Source organism: Panthera onca, chromosome F2 (genome assembly GCF_046562875.1).
Source record: "Panthera onca isolate mPanOnc1 chromosome F2, mPanOnc1 haplotype 2, whole genome shotgun sequence".
Lineage (NCBI taxonomy): Eukaryota > Metazoa > Chordata > Mammalia > Carnivora > Felidae > Panthera > Panthera onca.
Window position 1 is genome coordinate 16,557,466 of NC_138356.1, and position 14,276 is coordinate 16,571,741.

Here is a 14,276-nt window from a genome sequence, read left to right on the forward strand (position 1 = left end):
TCTGCATAATTTTAAGATTATTAGTTTGAGGATAAGCAGTAGGAAAATGGTTTGTGAAGTTAATACTATTTTCATCTTTTTCAGTTACATCTTTCTCTGTTTTGGACTTCACTTAAAGTAGCTATATACTGTGTTTCTCATTTGTTATTTACCACCATTTGGCTGTATAGAGTAGATTAACATTTCAGTACCAACAGCAAAATAATTTCTGTTGCTTTCAGAAAGATGGGAGGCTTTCGTAACTTATAATTCCCAAGAAGTCACGCTTTATAATTTATGTTTCTTATTTATTTCCAATTTTAGTAAGAATTACAGTTTAGTGGCGGGGTGCCAGACTGGCTCAGTCAGAAGAGCATGCAGCTCTTGATCTCAGGGTCATGAGTTCAAGCACCACATTGGGCATAGAGATTACTTAAAAATAATAATTTTTTTAAAAAGTGTAATTTAGAGGAAAGATCTAGGTCCTTGATTCAAACAACTCCGGGTCTGAAATTGGTCTCTGCCAGTTACTTTCTTCATCTACAAATTACAGATAGGAACCACTACTCTAGAGTCAGCCTGTGGATTAAAGGACTGTATGTAAAACAGCTACTTCAGTGGCTTGTACGTACTATAGCTACATTCAGTAATGGTTAATTTTCCATAGTTTTGCTCTGTCACTCACCCCCATTCCTGGCCCAGGTCAGGTGAATGTGACTAATGCTAATGAAGCCAAAGTGTTTAGTTTCAGGAACAGATAACAAACACACTTTCTTTAGCTCGTTCCTTTAATTTAGCTTTGTTCATTTGAGGGGTAAAATGTGTGCCTTTCATCAAAAAATGGACCAGGTAACAGAGCATTAACTTATTCCCTGTATTGTAATCACAGTTAAGGGCTCTTCCTATTAATAGTAACTGAACAAGATTTTATTTTCTAAATGTTTATTTTGAGAGAGAGAGAGAGTGAGTCAGTCAGTCCCTAGCAGGCTCTATGCTGTGAGCGCAGAGCCCGATGTGGGGCTTGATCTCACAAACCGTGAGATCATGACCTGAGCTGAAATCAAGAGTCAGTTGCTTAACTGACTGAGCCACCCTGGAGACCCCCAAAATTGTTTTTGTATGTAGTGTATAATCATCAACTTGAATGAGTTAATTGAAAATCTATATAAAAACAAGTCTTTTTTCTAACATAAAGCAATTTGATCCTTGGGAGTTATTTAGTTTCTAAGATCTCTTAGTGTGCTGCCTAAGTGTAAGGAAGTGTATAGTCTACCAAGATTTTGCTTTTGGACATCTGAAAATAAAACTTTTTAGTGTCCTCTTTTAGTAATAAATACATATTTTCCCATTGGTTGGATAATGAACTTGATACTAATCAAAGTATTCTAAGAGCGGAAACTACCTTCATCTTTACATGTTTTATCTTCTTAAAAAGAAAAAAAGAAGCTTTGAGACTAGGGATTTGTTTTTGCCATTAGAACAACCGGTGATGATTAGCTCTTTGTATTTCACTGTACATATCAGCACCACTGTATGCAATGGCTATCACTGGTTGATTTACTATACCTAGTTCTTTTGCATAAATTATGTACGTTCACCAAACATTTTTTGTTTTACAGGTATAACCACAGTTCTAGCAGATTACTGATTTGCATTAGTAATATATTTCCAGTAATAACTTAAGAATTATAACCTTGTTTTCCTTTTGTGCTGTGGAGGAAGAAGGTGAATGTGGCTAGGAGTTTAGAGTAAGGAAGAAGAGACTTGAGGAAAGTCTTATGTTTAATTGGGGATTTTGAAATTGTTCATCTCTACCCCTTCTCCCCAATACACGCTTTGGATTTTCCACTGGCTCCCTTGGAGTTAAGGATTTGTACTTTGTTGGATCCTAGACTACTTGAAATTTTGATTAATGATACAGACTTTCTTCCAGAAAAGTACTGTGTATGCACAAAATTTTGCATGTAATTTCAGGGATATGTGGCCCTCAGAATAATGACCTTTGTGTTAATATGAAATAGCTTATCTTGAGAAAAATCTGTTTGTTTAGAATTAAATTTGTACTTTTTCTACTAAATGCTACTTCTCAAATAGTAATATAGATTAAACTAGTCTATAACAGATGAATTACCACATAAAATTTGAGTACAGTCATCATGATGAGACAGATGATAGCTTCAGATTCCAAGCTCACACTTCAACACTTCTACAATAGCATTTCACAATGTTAAAAAAGAACAAATTGCTTTCTTGTTGTCATCCTCCTCCTTGCTGTCATCACTTTCAAACACTGTTGCTAAATGTTATGGACTGTCATTACTAGACCCAGACATGCAAACACACATGCACACAGATTCATGATTAGATTATTTGTCAGTAGTCATTATAAATAAAGCAAAGCAGAGCTTTTCTGTTTAATAACTATTTAATAATTTTCTAATGGAATTGAATTTTTATTTCTTAAATCAAAGTATCTAGCAGTGGCAGTTTTCTCCTTCCCCCTCTCTTATATCTGAAAAAATACTAATGGCAATTTATCTTTAGAGGAAGTCTTCCCTTCTCCAGTATACTGACAAGACAACAGTTCAGCCACCAGTTAGGGTAGGAGATACACTTGGGCCTTACAGTCTCCCAGTGCACAGATGGTGACTTTTCAGTACCATCTGTTCATTATTTCTTCACAGCCATTTACAATTTCTCCCACTCCATGAGGGCTGAATAGAAAAAATAAAGTAGGACCTAGTTTTAGAGTTCCTAAAAGTTAGCTGCTCTTTCCCTTCACTTTTTCCTACAGTTGAGTAAAGGTTTTATGACTCTTCTTCTTTCTCAATATTCCAGTCATTAGCTTGCATAGACCCTTCTTCATATCTCTGGTGCTACGTGCCGTGCAATTCCCAGGTAACAGAAAAGCATTGTTAGTCTACTGCATATACTTGAAAAAAATCACATAAAGCGATCTGTTTTTATTTCCTTTAACTTTGTATAAAAATCCTGAGTAGTCTACTTAGTCCTTATAAGTAAAAGCTGAATCTCTGGCCACCTTCACTTGTAGAAGTCACCTGGTATTCTTTCCTCCTGATATTAAGCAGATGGGAAGATAATAGTTGAAACTTAGCCCTGAAGCATGCATAGCAAGGAATGCTAAAAGTTGGCAGAAACATTAGTCCCTGACCTTGGCAAATCCTTTTCAAATTTTTCTTTGTGAGCTTTTTGTCCTCTTCATCTCCAGTTAAGATCTTGCTTACTGGAGGCGTGGGAGATTAACTTTAGACTCTTAATTGTCACATTGTGATGCATAAATAGTGTTCCACGGCTCTGGCATCATAGGAGAGTTTTGACTTGTGACTAAATACAAGATTCAAGAGGAGAATGATTGAATGGTATAGTTGCTATTGCCCTGTGGATTTCTTTTTATAAGATTAAGACCTATGAACATGTATAAGGTAGAGTTTGCTTAAATATGGTTTTAGAATTACTTGTCCATGAACTTATTTTTCCTTGGCCTCTTATGTTGAATTTGTAAAACTGTGATGCTTCCCATTTTTCTCTAGTCAGATATTTTTCTTCTCTTAGCCCTCTTGTGTTATTAACACTATTCGTATGATAATCCTCTGTATGATCATTGGTGTGAATGATTCGGATTCCTGAATTACAGGTAATTCTCTTCTAAGCTTCACAGTAGCTTCGCCTCTTATATTCTTTATTTAATATTCATATTTCAATATCGATCTAGTCTTATCTTTCTACTGACCTATTTTCCAGTCTGTGCCATCTTTTCAGTTTATATTTCCAAAGCAAGAGTTACAGTTTTTACTGGTTGTGGTAGCCAGTGTAGGTTCTAATACTTTCTGGAACTCTCTCAGGTGATAGTGAAACTCTGAACATATTAGTGGTGAATTATATAAAAGCTGAGGCATATTCTGGAGGTATTATATATACCCCCACGATCCTCACATTGAGTCATACTGTTATCTGTAATTGGATTTGGTTGCTAAAAATCTAAGAAGTCAGGTTACTTCTATGCTCATTTTACAAGTTGTGCATGCTTTTAGAATGGTTTAAATGTCTAATTTGGGTTATGTGTTGGAGCCAGTGCTGTTTATTTCTTCCTTGGTCATATTGCATATGTTAAGGTGATTCCATTCTTTAAATTAGAATGGCCATGGAGTGACTTTAAAAAGGGGTCAGTGTCTGTTGCTCAGAATACATGCCAGCTGATTTGGTATTATTTAGTTTAAGGATATGATTGAATGTTAAAATTTAATGAATTAAGTATAATGATCATATCATTCTCATTCTTTTCTTTTTAAATTGCTTTTAATAGCATACCACCTGTCTTTGCCTCTCTGCCCAGGCTTTCGAGTATAGCACTCAAAACGGATAGTTTTTCTCTTTAAGGAAAAATGATATACTTGGGGAGAAGTTTCCAGGTACTTTATAATGATTTAACATTCTACATGTGTGTTTTTTTTGTTTGCTTTCTGCTTTGGGAGTTTTTGTTTTTGCATTAAGCATAGCATAATGTCCTGAGTGTATTGTGATTTCATGTGAGAAATTCTGCTCATTAGGGTCACTCACTACAAGCCCACCTAGTACCTTTGTGTAAATTGGGAAAAGACACCTTTTCCCTGGCGATAAGGCCTCACAAGAAGATGCAGTGTAGCTAAATTTTAGCCCACACTCCCCCTTGACCAGACATTCTTGTGTAGCAAAAAATGAAGCACCCTGAATGGTACAAATTCAGATTCTGAACTTTGTACTGATTTGGATTTGTTTTGAAAAGTCCATTATAACAAACACTCACGGTTTTAAAAAAATGTATATGTATTTAAAATTCTAAAACTTTAAAAAATATAACAGAGATGATACAAATTGTTTCCTTTGCAGAATAGTATGAAAACATAGTGAAAATGCGAAGTTTTTACTCCAAATGTAATTCTGTTTTACAATTATTATTCTTCTGTATTTTTTATATAATGCCTTAAATTAAACCTTATTGTGTTAATTATAACCAGCTATATATATATATATTTTTTTTTTAACTTTTACTTGAGAAATATTAGCTCATTTCCCATAACATTTAAAGCATTCTGATTCCATAATTAATGTGTGAATATTTTGTTAAATTAACTGTCCAGTGCTTTGTAGTAACAGTTTTATTACCTTTGTAATTAAACTTTGGTTTTTCCTATTTCCTCAGGTACTTTGGTCTGGGAAGCCATATGGTTCATCTCGAAGTATCGTAAGGAAAATTGGTACTAATTTATCTCTGATCCAGTGTCCAAGAGTTCAGTTTCAGGTACTATATTTTATATGTTTCAAAACTTTATATTAATATGTGCATTAGAAATACAAGTAGGCGAGACAGCTTTAAAAGTATTTTAGAACCTTTCCCCCTTTGATGCTGCTACCAATAAAAGACAATAAAACTATAGTAAAGTCTTTCTGATTTTACTTCCTCTGTGAAGTGATTATTCAAGCTTTTTAAAGCTCTTTAAGACATTTATCCTTCTTAAGAATACATATACTAAGATTTAGAAGCATATCATAAGCCAAGTAGTTGTTAATTCCCAGGTGACCTTGGACATGGCCTTATGTAACTTTAGAGGGGCTTCAGGTTCCACCATTGTTTTCTTTAGTTATTATACCTTCTTATCTGGACAGCCACTCTGTTCCCCTAGTTTATTTTTAGATGTATCTGTGGATGCCTTGTAAGGTGCTTTCTCCATCCTAGGTTTAAAGCTTAGCATTAATTGTAGGAACCATTGCCTGGACAACGACAGTGTCAAGACAAAGAGATAATTGTGGTTCTCTGAATGAGATAACAGGGAAACCCTGAATTGGGAATACTTTAGAATGCTTAGGTCTTAGTAACCTCTGATAGCACCAAATTGAGAGCAACTCTACTCTTTGCTTGGAGACAAATTGTTATTTTCGTGATTTGGGCTTTGTTCCTTTTTGTTGTAATAGTGTTAGACATGTTCTTGTTTTTCAGTAATTCTTCACAACAGTAATACTACAAAACCTTTCAGTTTGACATTTAAGAATATAAAGTTCAGCAGATATCTACACCAGTTTTAAATAATAATGGATTAGCATGCGAAATGTGGAAGATGTATTTAATTCATAATCCAAAGCTCAGAAGTGCCCCCTGAAAGCTTATTTGATATTATGTCTTACTCATAAATCAGCACTCCTGGCAGATAGAGGTAAAAATCTGTTCGTAAGTGGTAGAAATTAGCATTTGTTCAGGTTGACTAACAAGGTTGTTCATTGTTGTGCTCATTCATAATCCTGCTTGCATATTGACTGGCAAAACTTTTGTGCATCAATCTAGAAATTGACAGATTGGAACTTTCCAAGAAGTAATTTTTTTTTTTTTCATCAATTTATAGGCTTTAAAAAAATAAAATGAAGAAATCTCTGGTGGTAATTCTCAGGCACAATTTCTGAGAATTCAGTTAGACACAAATTGCTGATTGCTTCATTTGCCAACTTCCTTCAAATAGCTGTTGTGTTAACTGAGGCTTATTAACTTTTTTCTGATTGCTCAGTTCTATTAAAATTTTATTTTTGTCCATTTATGTGTCTACTTAACCTAGTTGCAGGAGAACTTGGTACAGCATTTGTGTTCATGTAGCTAGAGATATATAGAAGGAGATGAAGATAATTTAGCATTTTTTAGTAACAACCCAAATCTGCCTTGATAGTTACTGGGCTGAAATTTCCCCCAGAGCCAAGTATAGTTTCTTGGAGAGATTCTTTTTCTCATTGTTATTAGTCGCTTAAAGGGTATGAGCAGGATTAAGAATACTAGATTTAGTACAGGAGCTGAATTTGAGTAAAGGTGGATAAACATAGGAGAATAAGATCAGAGAAATACTGGTGACCTACTTGAGAATATAATGGAAGACAGAAGACATTTGTTTATAATGAGATTTTAACTTCCAGGTGGTTTTATAGCATACTGAGTCTTTTTAAATTCAAGGTCAATATTAAAGTGAGTGTTTTATGTGCTAGTTAGATATTTTAAATCTGCTGTTATTCCTTTGTATCCTCTATTATTTTTTAACTACATCTATCAGAAATGTAAAAATGTGGAATTTTAAAAACCATGCAATTTAGAGTAATAAAGTTGAAAATGCATTTTTGCTATTTTTCTGGCTCATTTGAGGATTTGATAGGGAATATATTTGGACTGTCTAGGAGCCCAGCGTGAGTAAATTCTATAGAAAGTCTGGAACTGAGGACCACAGTTGGACCCCAGGAGAGTAGACATCATTTTAGGGCCATATTCAGGAGACAAAAATTGAAATGGATTAAACTTGAGAATAGGGCATTCCTGGGTCAATTCAGAAGCAGGAGTTAGGTAGTCAAAACCAGTCCCTCTGACGTTCTGGGTGATTTCAGTCTTTTGGAGGATTTGTCTGAAACTTAGCAATGTATATTCTTTACTTCCTATATTCCTGTTGACTTTGAGTTCCATTTCTTTTCTACCGCCCACACTCATAGGTAACACCTCGACTCTGTCACCCTCAAAACAATTTTACCTCTGAAATCTTAAAGTTCAGTATAGTTCCTTCCAGATCATACCATCTTTTCACTGTTACCAGCTGACCCATATATTTGTAGACAAGTAATGATAGGCAAGATGGGCGCATTACTTTTTGTCGTGAGGGTTAGACAAGATAATCCTTATAAAGCTCTGAATATAATAACTGGTACATAATTAGGGCACAGAAAAAGTGTGCTAGTGGTGGTGATTTTATTATTATTATTGCCACCTGACAGTTGAATAGCAAATTAACTTGCTTGCTATTCAAATAATTCACCTCCTGATTTTATAAATTAGACTTACAGAGTCACAAATCAGAACAGAGACCAACACATTTATTTACACCTTAATCCAGTTAATGGGCACAATAAATTTGGGGCTGGGAATAAAATATGGTAATAAGTGTAAAAAGCAAAGCGTTGCTTTGCTTTGTTACTTGAAGGAGACTTGCCTGTAACCCCGTAGCCTTTCCCAGTCCTTCGTTTTGTGAGTGCTAGACATGAGTTGGCTACTTTAGACTCAAAACAAGATCTCTAGACCCTTCATAATTTAGTTATTTTAAATTAAGCTTTTTATATATTTTTTGATATTTATTTATTTTTGAGAGATAGAGTGTGTGCACAAACGGGGGAGGGGCAGAGAGAGAGAGAGAGAGAGAGAGAGAGAGAGAGAGGTAGACACAGAATCTGAAGCAAGCTCCAGGCTCTGAGCCATCAGTGCAGAGTCCAATGAAGGTCTCAAACTCACGAACGAATGAGATCATGACCTGAGCCAAAGTCAGACGCTTAACCCCAGCTGAGCCACCCAGGTGCCCATCATTGTAATTTTGATTTTTATTTCCCTGGTGATGAGTGATACTGAGCATCTTTGCATGTGTCTTTTGGCCATCTGTATATCTTCTTTGGAGAAATGTCTGTTTATATCTTCTGCCCATTTAAAAAAAAATTTTTTTTTAACATTTATTCATTTTTTGATAGTGTGAGTGGGGGAGTGGCAGAGAGAGAGGGAGACACAGAATCCAAAGCAAGCTCCAGGCTCCGAACCGACAGCACAGAGCCTGATGCAGGGCTTGAACTCACGGACCGTGAGATCATGACCTGAGCTGAAGTCGGACACTTAACTGACTAAGCCACCCAGGCGCTCATCTTCTGCCCATTTTTAATTAGATTATTTGTTTTTTGGTTATTGAGTTGTATCAGCTCTTTACATATTTTGATTGCCCTTTATTGGATATGTCATTTGCAAATCTTCTCCCATTCGGTGGGTTGCCTTTTAGTTTTGTTTGTTTCTTTTTGCTGTGCAGAATCTTTTTATTTTATTCTGGTAGACCCTTCACATTTACTTTTAATTGAAGAAAAATAAACTTTCCTTGGCCTTTTTATACCTTTCAGATATGTAAATTTCAACCTTGAGTCACAATTACACACTTCTGGCCATAAGCATTTTGTATATTTGGATATTATAGCCCCCTTGGGGGTAGGAACCCAGATTAAGACAAAGAGAGAGTAGGTTGTTTTGTTTTTTTTTTTTCCTCCTAGTACTTATTCCAGCTTCATGAAACCAAAAGAAAATTCAGATCATGGAGGAACTGGAGAAAGCAGTGAACTCTGGAAGATTGGGAGGAATGGGGTGCAGAAGTTATAATTTGCAGTGGTTCTCGATATTTTTTGCATATTTAAATCACCAGGAGCTTTAAAAATATTCATTCTCCGGCCCCATCTTGCAAAGTAGTTTTGTATGCCCGCCTTCCCTGCAAAAACACAGAGCTTTTGAAGAATATAGGTCCTACTCAAAGCTCACTAAATCAGAATTTCATACATTTGTGGGGTTTTTTGTTTGTTTTGTTTTATGAGGAGCTTCTTATGCAGCTGAGGTTGAAAACTTCAGGCACATATTGTATTTTAGCATTTTGCTAGGGAAAATTTTCCTTAAAGCAGTAACAGAATTATCTATTGACAGTTACAAAAGTAATTGTTACAAAAGCACCTTGGGGGTGCATTTTTATAAATTTTAAATTGAATGAGTTAAACATGTGGAACCAAAAGCAGCTTATTGGGGGTGGTAAATACTACATATGAAAAAACCTTAAGGCAAAAAAAATTAAAGGTAATCTTGAGTACTACCAGAAAAAGTGGGGTGGGCCACTTGGCAGTGGGTATAGAAGTTGGACTTTCAGTTTTTGTAACTGACAGACTTCTGGGTAATTTAACTTGGACCACCTTTTTTCCTTGTGGAAACCCTGCCCACTCCTGTTTTCTGGGGTTGCTAGGAGTTGTTGGAACTGTAGAGGTAATGTTCTGTAAACAAACAAGTAATGAATGAAATTCTACTAAAGTTCACACCCCGTGATGAAATCTGGAAGTAAAATAGCCACTTGTCACAGCCCATCTTTATTTAGCAAATAAACTTGAAATCTACATTATTCTAGGGGCTGTTGATCAATGGTGGACCAAAAAGACATGATCTCTGTCCTTATTGGGATTTGATTCAGTGGGAGAGATATTTAACAAGTAAATATTATTCTAATACACATATAATTTATACTAAATGCTGCGAAGGAAAACATAGTATAGCATGGGGCAGGATAATAATTGGTGGTTTGTCTGGAAGGCGCCTTTGGAGGAATGACAGGTAAAGATTAGAAGGAGCCAGCTCTTCACAGTTGGGGTAAGGGGTGGAGTTGGTGGAAGAGAGAATATGTGCATAGGTTCTGGAACAGGCAAGACAGAAGTTATAGTTTGAGGAGCTAAGAGAAGGCTGGTGGGACTTCATGTGGTCTGGTGGTCTTTGGTGTCTGAGCCATGTGAAGGTAAGTGCCTGGATTAATACTAAAACTAACTGTTAAACTTAACACTTTTTTTGTTCAGTTACTCTGCAGTATTCTGGAATATGCTAGCATGTGATGTCATACTCTATGTGATGTTAAAACTTCTTGGTAATTTTCGCTCTCAAATGGCCATTAAGAACGAGATGGCAGATACAGTATTATGTTTGATAAATTTGGTAGCGTGGCACTGTAATTTGAAGCGTAACTCTAAACAATGAACGATTGTGATGTTTTATTCATTCTCAGTAATTGATTTCTTTTTTTTCAACGTTTTTTTTTTGTTTTTTTTTTTTTTATTTTTGGGACAGAGAGAGACAGAGCATGAACGGGGGAGGGGCAGAGAGAGAGGGAGACACAGAATCGGAAACAGGCTCCAGGCTCCGAGCCATCAGCCCAGAGCCCGACGCGGGGCTCGAACCCACGGACCGCGAGATCGTGACCTGGCTGAAGTCGGACGCTTAACCGACTGCGCCACCCAGGCGCCCCCTCAGTAATTGATTTCTTAAAGATTAGTTTCTCCAGGGGATCCTGTTACTTACCTTCTTAGGTTATTTTGAGAGAGAGACACATTTCTCTCCCTTTGTCTCTCTGATGTCTTTCCTGTCCCTGTTCCCTCCTCCCCTTCTCTTCCTACCCTGCCTCAATTTAGGTGCATGAATAGAAAGCTTTAATAAATGCTCGCTTTTTAAAAAGTGACATTCTACTCAAAAACATGAGTGGCTGAGTCTTGGTCAGAATATTGGATTTAGTGTTCTTTACACAGGTATATTGTGTGGCCTGTTGGTGTCACTGTATGTGACTATATTAAAATATAGAAATTTTGCTTTCAGTTTTTCTAACTATGGCAAGAATTAGTAGAAAAAGAATTAAATCTGTTAGTAAAAGTGTAGAGATTTTTATTTTAAAAAGTTAAAGATTATTATTTTGCTGTGCTGCTTTTAATACATGTTTTGCATTGGAATATAAACAAATGGTGGAAAATAGACTGAGTCTATTTACTATTATACCCTTTTTGGCAAGAAACTGAGAGAATCCTGGTTCCTAGTACCAGTGTATTTATTTTATGAAAAGTCACATTAGGACAAAATTAGCTCTTCTAATATTTTATTCTAAGTATTTCAACTTTTATACAAGCTGTGTATTTTTCTTTCATGCATTTTATTAAATCATTTGTCCTGGTATAGTTGGTATAGTTTTACATTATCAGACTATTAAAAATTATCTAAAGTTACTGTAGTAAAATTTTTGAAATATAATTGAATTTTGGGTAATTTAAGTTGTACCAGATGTTGAATTAAACTTAAGATCAGTAAAAATAATAATGCTGCTACTGAATTTTTGCTCTGAATGAAATACTTTTCATACGTTCTGGAAGGAATTTGGATACTTACAAATCAATAAATACTAATTTTAATTTAAAATTTTATAATGCCCTTGATTTTGGAAAAAAAATTTTTTTCTATTCTTTCTTCACTGTGTGTTTTGTTTTGTTTTTTTTCCTCTGTCACAACGATAGCTATGATAGGACAGGACCTTGCTGGAACTTTCAGTAAGTTGGCTTTGTCTTTTTCAAACTTCCCATTGGTCATCCATGCATGTCAGTAGTGCCATCTAAATTGTACTTCCAACAGTTCCATGCCATCAGCCCCCTTGCCTGCACTGATGTTACCTTAACTGGTACTTAATTAAGTGAATTGTCTTTACTATTCCATTCTTTTTTATTTAAAAATTTTTAAAATATCTATTTATTTTTGGGAGACAGAGTGCAAGCTGGGGAGGGGCAGAGAGAGGAGAGAGAGATACAGAATCTGAAGCAGGGCCCAGGCTCCGAGTTGTCATCACAGAGCTCGACACGGGGCTCGAACCCAGGAAGCGCAGGATCATGACCTGAGCTGAAGTCGGACGCTTAACTGACTGAGCCAACCAGGCGCCCCTCCTATTCCATTCTTGTTACTCAGTGCGCATTTCAGCAACAACTTTATTTATTTATTTTTTTTAACGTTTATTTGTTTTTGAGACAGAGCATGAACAGGGGAGGGGCAGAGAGAGAGGGAGACACAGAATCTGAAACAGGGTCCAGGCTCTGAGCAGTCAGCCCAGAGCCCGACACTGGGCTTGAACTCACGGACCGTGAGATCATGACCTGAGCCGACGTCGGATGCTTCACCGACGGAGCCACCCAGGCGCCCCTCAGCAACAACTTTAAATCTTTAAAATAAGATCAGTGTTACTGTATTTTCAGTTTTATTTTGTCTTTTGGATGAGTTTGGTTTCCCCAGGGACTTTGTTAGCCTTTTTTTTTGTTTCTTTTTTAATGGCATAAATCACTGTTATGTAGATATGTGACTTAAGTATTAAGATGACTATTCTGTGGGGCAGGATGTCCATTAGTAATGATACAGATATGATCAATTCTGGAATTGGTTCTTGAAAGTATCAATATTTTCATCTCATTGAACATGTGTTATATAGACAGGGTATTATTTTGGTGATTACCTAGAATAATTTCTTAGTAAGATTGTAAACTAAGTCAATGGAAAATTGTTGTTTTTTTAAGTTTATGCAGAAAGCAACATTTCATGTTTAATATGTTGAAGGTACTACAGATGTAAAATTTAGATACATTGTTTGATCTTTACATTATAAAATACTCTGAAAAGCTGTCAAAAATGTGTTGATTTATGTTTTTAAATATTTGTTTTTAGAAAAGTATCATTTTTCTCCTTTTATAAACAAAAATATCTAGGAAGAAAACTAATTTTTTTAACTTTTGTGGGAAAGAAGTCTTGAGGTCAAAACTTCATTTTATCTGTCTTAAATATACCTCACTTCCAACAAACTAGTAACTATTGAAATAAAATTTTATTTACTATCATTTTTAAAAATTAGTTTAAGAGCATGAGCAGGGGAGGGGGGGGGAGAGAGAGACAGAGACAGAGAGAGAGAGAGAGAGAGAGAGAGAGAGAATATGAATCCCAAGCAGGCTCCATGCTCGGGGTGGAGCCTGATATGGGACTCGATCTCATGAGCATGAGATTATCATGACCTGAGCTAAAATCAAGAGTCATACACTTAACCGACTGAGCCACCCAGGTGCCCCTACTATTTTGTTTTCTAAAATAGTTATAAACAGACTGATCTTCATGAACTAGCATTTTCATCATTCAGGTTTTACTTTTATGATCTTTCACTTGTACAGAATAGCCCATTACTGTGTTCCTTCTAGGAGTTTCCACAGGGCTTGGAGACCTTTTTGTTTAAGTATCTCCATGTAATCCACTTGGAATCTCCCTAATACAATGTAATGGGAATGTTAATACATGATTCTGTTTTCTTTTGTCTTTTCTTTTTTTTAATATTTATTTTTGAGCAAGCACAAGTTGGGGAGGGTCAGAGAGAGGATCTGAAGCAGGCTTTGCACTGACAGGCTAACAGTAGTGAGCCCAATGTGGGGCTCAAACTCACGTGAACTGCGAGATCATGACCTGAGCTGAACGAAGTTGGACTCTCAAACTACTGAGTCACCTGGGCACCCCATCATTCTCTTTTCAATAGTGGATAGGAATAATATTGCCAGATTTCTCTGGCTCTTAAGATCAAATGTGATGCCCATTTGAGTTATGTTAATTTAAGTTGTATGAGATATCCATTGACTGAGTATCTGTGTGTTTATTGACTTATTTGGATAAATATCTAAAATGTAATGGGGGAGAAGTATAAAAATCCTTTCGATTTTTCTTTGATCGTATCCCTTGGTAATGTACTTCCTAAAGTGTTTACTTTTCTTCTCTTATGGCCACTTATTCAAGTACATGCTTTAAAACATTTGTATTAAAAAATTTTTTTTTTGTTGTTTATTTGTGAGAGAGACAGAGCATGAGCGAGGCAGGGGCAGAGAGGGAGGGAGACACAGAA

At 35.9% G+C, this 14,276-nt stretch overlaps 1 protein-coding gene across 4 annotated transcripts in view; it reads left to right on the plus strand.

Annotated features, from left to right (window-relative positions):
- MTFR1 (mitochondrial fission regulator 1) overlaps positions 1-14,276 on the plus strand; it is a 61,896-nt gene that overhangs the window by 23,043 nt on the left and 24,577 nt on the right. The window contains exons 2-3 of one of the 4 annotated variants that reach the window (XM_060610630.3): positions 4,304-4,409; positions 5,180-5,278. In XM_060610630.3, coding sequence (XP_060466613.2) covers positions 4,383-4,409; positions 5,180-5,278 — 126 coding nt within the window. In that variant the 5' untranslated portion in view covers positions 4,304-4,382. Of the gene's footprint in view, positions 1-3,277; positions 3,360-4,303; positions 4,410-5,179; positions 5,279-9,878; positions 10,344-14,276 lie in introns of those variants that run through there. The other 3 variants (XM_060610631.3, XM_060610629.3, XM_060610632.3) reach the window with 3 other exon arrangements.